This window comes from Neophocaena asiaeorientalis, unplaced genomic scaffold, assembly GCF_003031525.2.
Source record: "Neophocaena asiaeorientalis asiaeorientalis breed wild unplaced genomic scaffold, Neophocaena_asiaeorientalis_V1.1 scaffold54, whole genome shotgun sequence".
In the NCBI taxonomy this organism is placed as follows: domain Eukaryota; kingdom Metazoa; phylum Chordata; class Mammalia; order Artiodactyla; family Phocoenidae; genus Neophocaena; species Neophocaena asiaeorientalis.
The window spans coordinates 892587-901931 of record NW_020174938.1 but is presented as its reverse complement, the minus strand read 5'-3'; the positions used below and the strand labels follow the sequence as shown (position 1 = coordinate 901931).

The 9345-nt window shown below is 57.5% G+C and overlaps 1 protein-coding gene across 1 annotated transcript; it reads left to right on the top strand.

Annotated features, from left to right (window-relative positions):
* Positions 1–2299: 2299 nt before the first annotated feature.
* On the top strand, positions 2300–4194 carry LINGO1 (leucine rich repeat and Ig domain containing 1). The gene has a single exon (XM_024761797.1). The coding sequence runs from the start codon at positions 2309–2311 to the stop codon at positions 4151–4153; it is 1845 nt and encodes a 614-aa protein (XP_024617565.1). The 5' UTR covers positions 2300–2308; the 3' UTR covers positions 4154–4194.
* The last annotated feature ends 5151 nt before the right edge of the window (positions 4195–9345 follow it).

Below are 9345 nucleotides of genomic sequence, written 5' to 3'. Positions count from 1 at the left end.
CTCTCTCATTCCTTAGCACCCTCTCCATCAGCCTACCCCACGCCCCAGCGCAGTGGTGAGCTGGGTGCTAAAAGTCCTATTTACCTCTCCCGGTCCCCAAGCTCACACCCGTGCCGGCCCCAGCTGCCGTCCCAATTACTTATTGATTGCCTGTCAGGATGTTTGCTTTTCTGGTGGGTCACTGGAGCGTGTGTGACTTGTGGAAAATGGCCTGATGAGGGTGGGGTGGGGGAGGCCAAACCACAGAAAACTCTGGAGAGAGGATGAGAGGGGCTGAGGGGAAGGGGGGGTGGTGGTGGACAGAGCCCTTGGGAATAACAAAACCTTGCAGATTCTATAACATGTCAGTGACACCAGGAGCCCTCTCTAGTTAATCAGTCACTTAGTCGATCAACAACCAGGGAGTGCCTGTCAGTCCTGGGAGACCGCTGGAGCATTGTCATTGAAGTCCGACAGACCAGAGCCTTGGACCCAAATCCACCTCCTCAACTGGCTGGGTGTCCTTGGGCAGCCACAAGCTCTCCGAGCCCCAGTTGCCATAAGGGTTGAAGTGCAGATGATAAGAACTATAGCTTTGGAAGTGGAGGCTGTGTGCAGGTGTGGGGAGGAGCTTGAAGGGGTGGAAGAAGGGCCTGAGCTAGGGCAGAGAGATGGGACCTTCCCAGCTTGGGCATCCCCTTCCTACAGTGAGGTCCCCTCAGGGCCATGAGTGTGGGCTATGTGGATGGCAGCGGAGCCCCAAGGGTGCCAGGCTGGGTGGGATGGATCTTCACCCCCACTAGCAGTAGAAGGGCTTCAGCTCGGCCCCCAGAGACCGTCTGGTCCAGCCTCTGGAGTTTGAAGGAGTCCAGACTAGTCCTCCCAGCCCCCTAAGGACCCTGCTGGGCCAGTTTCCCATAGGGTGGAACAGAGATAGAGGAGGGAAGAGCAGTCTAGCAGAAGTGGGAGCAAGTGGCCTCTGAATGCGGGCTAGGAGAGAGTAATCGGGGGGCGAGCTCCCGCACACCCCCTGCTCACACCACCTGCAGCCTGTACTCAGGCTGGACCCCTATCCTGGCACCGTCTCCCTTGTCATCACCACCCAAATCCTGCATGTTCCTCAGGGCCCAGCTGTAAAAAGCCTCATGTCCCCATTGCCCCAGTGTGGACCGGCACCTCCAGGGCTGCCTGCGCCGTCCTGGGCTTTGGGGGTCTGACTGCTCCCCCATCGGACCAGCAGCTGCACAGAACCCTGGTACTAGGAGGAGGGTGATTGGAAGCCGGAGAGACGGACGGATGAAGCCTGGGGGGAGTCTTTGAAGGGGAGTACACTTCCAACTGGGGATCAGAAAAAGCTTCTCAGAGCAATGGCCTTGAAGATGGGGTTTCAACACACCTGGGGAAGGGACATTCCAGGAGGAAAGAATAGCAGGGGCCTGGGCTCAGGAGCCTGGGTGGGTCACCATGGGGACCCAGACGAAGGGTAGAGTTGGAAAGATTCCCCAGGGAGGCACTACGGCTGGGTCCTGGCTTTCTGGAAGGGGGTACCCTCCACTGATCCAGAAACCCCACTGGGCAGCAGTGACACAAACACTGGCGGGAACCACTGGGTGTGCTGGTTGCTCAAGATTCTTGGGCTTCGAGCTCAGCACAGGGTTGATGGAGAGGGAGCCGAGGTGTCTGTGCCTGGGGATGCTCAGGCTGAAGTTCTGAGAGGGTGGGCCCCAGCAGCCTCAGAAGCCCTTGCCTGGCACGCTGGGGCCCAGACGTGCTCTCTGCTGGCTATTCCTAGAGGCCTCAGCCTTTGAGCCCCTTTGATTCCGTCTGTGAGCCCTGAAGGCAACTCAACAGGTCTCGCTTTATCCCTGATGAACACCAGGGGAAGCTGAGGCTCAGGGTGCCAGGTGGGGTGTGAGGTGCATGCCTGGAGTTGCATTGTCTGTAAAATGTAAACTGGAAAGGAGGTGGATGCAGCCTAGGGTGCCAACACCAGGCTCATCTGAAGTGACCCTGCCCCTTCCATGATCCCCCTGGATCCCAGGGATGCCGGAGGGTCCTTCAGGAGGGCTCTGGGTGGGGTAAGGGGCAAGGAGGAAGCAGCATGGGGTGGCAGGAGGCCCTCTGGCCTGGGCATCTGGACCTCACTGTGGGGTCCCAGGCAGGTGTCATATGCCACTCTGGACCCCTGCCTCTCTCTGTGTGTCAGGGACATCCTGACAGGGCAGGAGGGCAGAGGGCACAGCGGGCTCTGGGTGGGGGTCCAGCAGACACTGCCCTCTAACCGCCCCCTCTGTCCTGTGCTTGCTTCTGGCCACAGGTGAGCGAGAGGATGCTGGCGGGGGGTGTGAGGAGCATGCCCAGCCCCCTCCTGGCCTGCTGGCAGCCCATCCTCCTGCTGGTGCTGGGCTCGGTGCTGTCAGGCTCAGCCACAGGCTGCCCGCCCCGCTGCGAGTGCTCCGCCCAGGACCGCGCTGTGCTCTGCCACCGCAAGCGCTTTGTGGCAGTGCCTGAGGGCATCCCCACTGAGACCCGCCTGCTGGACCTGGGCAAGAACCGCATCAAAACGCTCAACCAGGACGAGTTTGCCAGCTTCCCGCACCTGGAGGAGCTGGAGCTCAATGAGAACATCGTGAGCGCCGTGGAGCCTGGTGCCTTCAACAACCTCTTCAACCTCCGGACCCTGGGGCTCCGCAGCAATCGCCTGAAGCTCATCCCCCTGGGCGTCTTCACCGGCCTCAGTAACCTGACCAAGCTGGACATCAGCGAGAACAAGATCGTCATCCTGCTGGACTACATGTTCCAGGACCTGTACAACCTCAAGTCACTGGAAGTCGGCGACAACGACCTCGTCTACATCTCCCACCGAGCCTTCAGCGGCCTCAACAGCCTGGAGCAGCTGACGCTGGAGAAATGCAACCTGACCTCCATCCCCACCGAGGCGCTCTCCCACCTGCACGGTCTCATCGTCCTGCGGCTCCGGCACCTCAACATCAATGCCATCCGGGACTATTCCTTCAAGAGGTTGTACCGGCTCAAGGTCTTGGAGATCTCTCACTGGCCCTACTTGGACACCATGACTCCCAACTGTCTCTACGGCCTCAACCTGACGTCCCTGTCTATCACGCACTGCAACCTGACTGCTGTGCCCTACCTGGCGGTGCGCCACCTGGTCTATCTCCGCTTCCTCAACCTCTCCTACAACCCCATCAACACCATTGAGGGTTCCATGTTGCATGAGCTGCTAAGGCTGCAGGAGATCCAGCTGGTGGGTGGGCAGCTGGCCGTGGTGGAGCCCTACGCCTTCCGCGGCCTCAACTACCTGCGTGTGCTCAACGTCTCCGGCAACCAGCTGACCACACTGGAGGAGTCGGCCTTCCACTCGGTGGGCAACCTGGAGACGCTCATCCTGGACTCCAACCCACTGGCCTGCGACTGCCGGCTCCTGTGGGTGTTCCGGCGCCGCTGGCGGCTCAACTTCAACCGGCAGCAGCCCACGTGTGCCACGCCCGAGTTTGTCCAGGGCAAGGAGTTCAAGGACTTCCCTGATGTGCTCCTGCCCAACTACTTCACCTGCCGCCGTGCCCGCATCCGGGACCGCAAGGCCCAGCAGGTGTTTGTGGATGAGGGCCACACAGTGCAGTTTGTGTGCCGGGCAGATGGCGACCCGCCGCCCGCCATCCTCTGGCTCTCGCCCCGCAAGCACCTGGTCTCGGCCAAGAGCAATGGGCGGCTCACGGTCTTCCCTGATGGCACGCTGGAGGTGCGCTACGCCCAGGTACAGGACAACGGCACTTACCTGTGCATCGCGGCCAACGCGGGCGGCAACGATTCCATGCCTGCCCACCTGCACGTGCGCAGCTACTCGCCCGACTGGCCCCATCAGCCCAACAAGACCTTCGCCTTCATCTCCAACCAGCCGGGCGAGGGAGAGGCCAACAGCACCCGCGCCACCGTGCCTTTCCCCTTCGACATCAAGACCCTCATCATCGCCACCACCATGGGCTTTATCTCTTTCTTGGGCGTCGTCCTCTTCTGTCTGGTGCTGCTGTTTCTCTGGAGCCGGGGCAAGGGCAACACCAAGCACAACATCGAGATTGAGTATGTGCCCCGCAAGTCGGACGCAGGCATCAGCTCCGCCGACGCACCTCGCAAGTTCAATATGAAGATGATATGAGGCCGGGGCGGGGGGCGGGGACCCTGGGGCGTGCCGGGCAGGGGAAGGGACCTGGCCGCCATCCGCTCGCTCTCCAGTCCTTCCCACCTCCTCCCAGCCCTTCCACACACACTCTTTTTCTCCCTCCCACGCCGTCCCCTGCTGCCCCCGCTGGCCCTCACCGCCTGCCCTCTTTCTACCAGGACCTCAGAAGTCCAGGTCTGGGGACCCCACCTGCACAGGGGCACACGTTGACAGACTGGAGTCGGAAGCTGACACGGCACAGTCAATAATTCAATAAAAAGGTTACGAACTTCCTCTGTAACTTGGGTTTCAGTAATTATGGATTTTTATGAAAACTTGAAATAATAAAAAGAGAAAAAAAAAACTATTTCCTATAGCTAGTCGGAATGCAAACTTTTGACGTCCTGATTGCTCCAGGGCCCTCTTCCAACTCAGTTTCTTGTTTTTCTCTTCCTCCTCTTCCTCCTTTCTCTTCTCTTCCCCTGTGGGGAGGGATCACTCAGGAAAACAGGGAAGGAGGTTCCAGCCCCACTTGCCTGCCCACCCGGCCAGGGCAGTCGCCAGGAGCAGGTTTGGTGGTGGGTCTGGGCCCAGCTCTGGGCTGGCCGTTTGCAGAGAGCGGGTGGAGGGGACAGGGCTGCCCAATGGGGATGAGGGCCTGTCTGCTGAGCTGCCAGGCAGCACTACTGCCAGGGGGCAGGGCCTGGCTCGGGTGTGGCTGAGACTCTGGACAGGGGCTGGGGTCCTCCTGGAGGACAGCACGGTCAGTGAAGAGAGCCAGGGGCCGAGGCCTAACTCTGGTTCCAGCTTTGCTGCTGACTTGCTGTGTGGCCTCGAACAGGTCATTGACCCTCTCTGGGCCTCAGTCTCCACATCTGTATAAACGGAAACGCTACTCCCCGCCCTGCCTACCTCACAGGGCTGTTGTGAGGAATTGATGAGATGATGTATGTGAAACACTTTGTAACCTGTAAAGTGCTGTGCACATGTGTGGGTGACTGTTCTCATTATGGTCATTATTATCTCACTGTGGGTGGTGGGGCTCCTAAGGGATCTCCATGGTGTCAGGGTTGGGGGCATGCCAGGGGAAGGCCGCCTCCAGGGACTTCCAGAGGCTTCTCCCAGGACAGCTGCCTGGCGGTGACCACAAGCATTTCCTGGATGGCCAGGGCTCTAGACCCCCCGAGGAGTCCCAAGGCTCATGAGCATCATCGCTTCCACCACCTCTGGTGTGGGGTCCCCCCCGGCAGAAGCCCCTTGCAGCTTTGACCTGGACCTGCCCAGGGATTGGGAACACCAGATCTCTCCAAGCCTTCTTGCCATAAGCATTTATCAAGTGCCTACTGTATGCCACTTCCCATGTAGAGTCCCCAGTCTTTGGGGCTAGGAAGGCAGTTCTGGGGCTGCCCTTAGGACTGCCCAGACCCAGGTCACAAACCCAGTCATGCCCCATCTTCCACCAGGCTTTACTCTGAGCCTCCCCTGGGCTTTGAAGGGCTCTGGGTTTGGGATTGGGAGCCACCTGCAGGTGAGCTGACCAGGAGAGTCAGAAGTGGCCCCGTTCATTCTCACCAAACCTAGATGCTCCAAACTCAACCCTGGAAAGGGAAGCTCTGAGTGATGGTAGAAGTGTGAAGAGCCAGACAGGTCAGCTTGTAACTTTTCCAGAATCCATGGGCTCTAGAATCTGGGGCCGTAGCTCAGCCAGCAGACCATGTGCTCACCCTCCATCCCTGTAAGACAGGTGGGGGCACCAGGTTCAGGAAAGCTTGGCTTCACCCCTGCAAGTTTCCTCTTTCTACTCAGGAACTCCTTGGATTCAGCCCCACAGTGGGCCCAGGGTGACCCTGCTGCCCATTAACCCTCAGGCTAGGGGAGAATCCAGCAATGCAGGAACCCATGGGTACAAACTTAGCTGAACTTGGGAGTTGGGGGATGCAATAGGGAAGTCAGCCCTCAGCAGCAAGAAACTTCAAGAATGAAGCTCCTCTAATCAGGGCTCCTCCTGGGGCTCACACCCCCCCCCCACCCATGCTGGCATGAACTGGGTAGCTGCATGCCTAGCAACTTCTAAACCAAGCCTCTGGTGGGATGGCAGGGTGAGCAGAGTCTGGCATGGAGTTGGCACTCATTCATTCATTCAGTTTACAGATGTGCCCAGGAGCCTGCTCTGCTCCAGGCAGTCTGTGTACACTTGCCCTCATCTCCCAACCACCACCCCAGACTGTCCCTGGTTCTGGGGAAGCCTCAAGCCCTCTGAACTGTGGTTTTATCCTGGGAAGAAACAGGATCCTCTCCCCACAGGATCCTAGAATTTTGATGTGGCAAAGGTTGCTGGTCCCGGGGTCGGGGGGCAGCCTAAACTAGTGATGATAAGACCCTGAGGTCTGAGGTCAGGTCTGAGTTTGAGGTCCTGTTCTAGCACTTTCTAGCTGTTTGGGACTGTTTCTTAACCCCTCGGAGCCTCGGTCTTCTCATCTGTAACATGAAGATGATCTTAAGACTTTTGGCCATTAGGAGGTTAAATGAGGGAGCATAGGTATATTTGTTGGTTGATGTAGTGCCTGGCGCTCAGTAAACCCTCTACCAGTGGTGGTGGTGATGATTACTGTTGGGTCCAACTGAGATGCAGAGCCAGTAGCAGAGAGGGTGGTAGCTTAGCCAAAGTCACGCAGCTTCTAAGTGACAGGACCAGGGCCTGGAAATTCCAGAGCCGCAGACTTCTAAGCCTGGCTCAGGCCTTCTCAGGGCCAGGCCTGGGGACCCCCATCTGGCAGGAGACAGCTTTGGGGACCTCAAGAGCAGGGAGAGGAGTCCTTGGACATGGGGGTGGTTTGTATGCAACAAGAGGCCAGTGGTAGCGCATGAGACTTCAAGAACTCGACAGGCCTGCCCATCTCCAGAGAGAGACCAGAGCACAGGCTCTCCATCGCCACAGCCCTGGATGCCCTGGTGGGCACCAACCTCACGCAGAAGGCAGCCCATGGGATTATTACTTAACCCATCTGGGATGCCGGGATCCCTCGGGCTTTACGAGGTTCTAGTAAGAGCAGGGCCAATATCTTCCCGGCTACTGGGAAGGAACAGGACCCCTGAGGAAATTCAGTACAGAAGAAAATTGTGAGGTTGTTTTCAGATGGGGGAGAGAGTCAGTTCACGGGGATGTGGGAACCCCGGGTCAGGGGGCTGGGTTGGCCCAAGGCAAAGAGCCTGGGCCCCAGGAAAAGCCCAAGCTGGGAGCTAGGCAGCTTGGGTTTTAATGCTGCCCCTTCCTAACGGTGGGACCTTCATCTATAGAAGAGGGTAATGAACTCAACTGCTAAGAATCCTGGCAGATTTAAGGGGGAATAGCGTGGAAAGTCAGACTGGAGAGGTTACTTTCTCCATGGCCTGGCAGCCTCCGACAGAGAAAGAGAAGGCACAGATACTACTCACCACATGACTGCAGTCTGCCTCAGACCCAATGGAGTTGTGGAGTCAGGGTGTCCTGCCATGTCAAGCCCTATAGGGAGCTGGCTTCTCTGCTCACCTTTCAGCCTGGGTCCAAGCTACTGGGGAAAAGGCAAGATACTGAATCCTGAGAGTTTAGCCTGCTTTCCAGAAGACCAAGACCAGAGGCAGCCTCCAGGCCTGTTCCTTCAGGATACAGCATACCTTAAAGAGAAAGGGTGATAAGACTGGGAGCCTACCCTTGGACGAGCAAGTGGACTGGGCCAAGGATAGCATCCAGCAGGGTAAGTACTAGAGGGAGCAGAAAACACCATGACCCCCCCGGCTTATCCGTCAGAAGTGTGAATCTGAAGCTCAGAGAGGGGAGGTAACCTGCCTAGAGTCACACAGCAGAGTGGTGGATGGGGCATGGACCCTGGTTCAAACACCATCTCAGGTGTGGCACCTGTTTGGTGTGCAACAGTGACCACTGTTATTATCATGACATCATTGTGGACAGGCAGAGAAGTGGTGGTTGAACTCAGGAACTGCGTGGGGAACATAATGGGGAATCCTAAAGAGCTGGAACTCCAGTGGGGTTGGGGTAGAAACCAAACCTGGTCATACCCTCTGGTTTGCCACGAAAGGCCTTGGGGCTGTGTGGGTTGGATGGCAGCAGACTCTAGGCTATCAGCCCTGACTGCCCAGGATGGAAATAGAGTGGCCATGCCCTGGGGCCCTGGAGGACAAGGCCACAACCTGTGTGTGTTTTGGGGGATGGAGGTCACAGGGAGCAAAGGAGAGGGGGTCAGAGGAGCAGCGTAGACCCCTGGCAAGTATTAGGAGTCCTGGGGGACCTTGAGCCTTTCAGGGCCTTAAGTGAGGTATAAGGAGCAAGGTCAGAGCAGACCAACTGGAGTTAAGTGACTTATTTGGGCCCTCACAGAACCTGGTTCCATGGTCTATCAGCTTTCCTGCTCCTCTCCCCAGTTTGGTGTCCTTTGATGACAGGACAGCCTGCATAGGGCTGAAAGTCGTCCTCAGCTCCCATTCCAAAACCCCAGCTTCAGCTGCCTTCATATTCTGGCTGGCTAGGATCTCTGATCTTTTCATTCATAGTCTCCAGAGGCAAAACAATCCGATTGGCCACCTGTCAGCCAATGGATGTGCTGCCTCTAAGTCAGGTGCTCATCTCCCGTCCAAACAACTGATGCCAAGGAGCTCCACCCATCCAGGCCAAGTCTGGGTAAAGATGGTACAGAAAGGGCTAAAGGACTGTATCAGTTTTCTGTTGCTGCATGACAACCACCCCAAAACTTAGAGGTTTAAAACAGCAGCAACCATTTATTGTTTGTTCATAATCTGGGCAGGCTTGATAAAGTCCGCTCATCTCTGCTCTGCCTGGTGTTAGCTGGGGAGAACTGACTGGGTCTGAAAGATCCGGGACCACTTCTGGCTGTGTCTGTCACCTGAGCTGGGGAGGCTGGAAGGGCTGGAGGACAGCAGGCTTCTCTCTTTCCACGTGGTCTCTCTAAGTAGGCTAGCTGGACTTCTTTATGGTAGCTCAGCGCTCCAAGAAGGGCGAAACGGAAGATGCCAGGTCTCTTGAGGCCTAGGCCAGGAAGTCCCACAGCTTTACGTTTGCTGCATTCTATTGGTCAAGGCAAGTCACAGGCCCACCTAGATTCAGGTGAGGGAGGTCAGACCCAGCTCTGGGTGGGAGGAGCTGCAAAGTCACATCGATGCGAGGGTCGATGCAG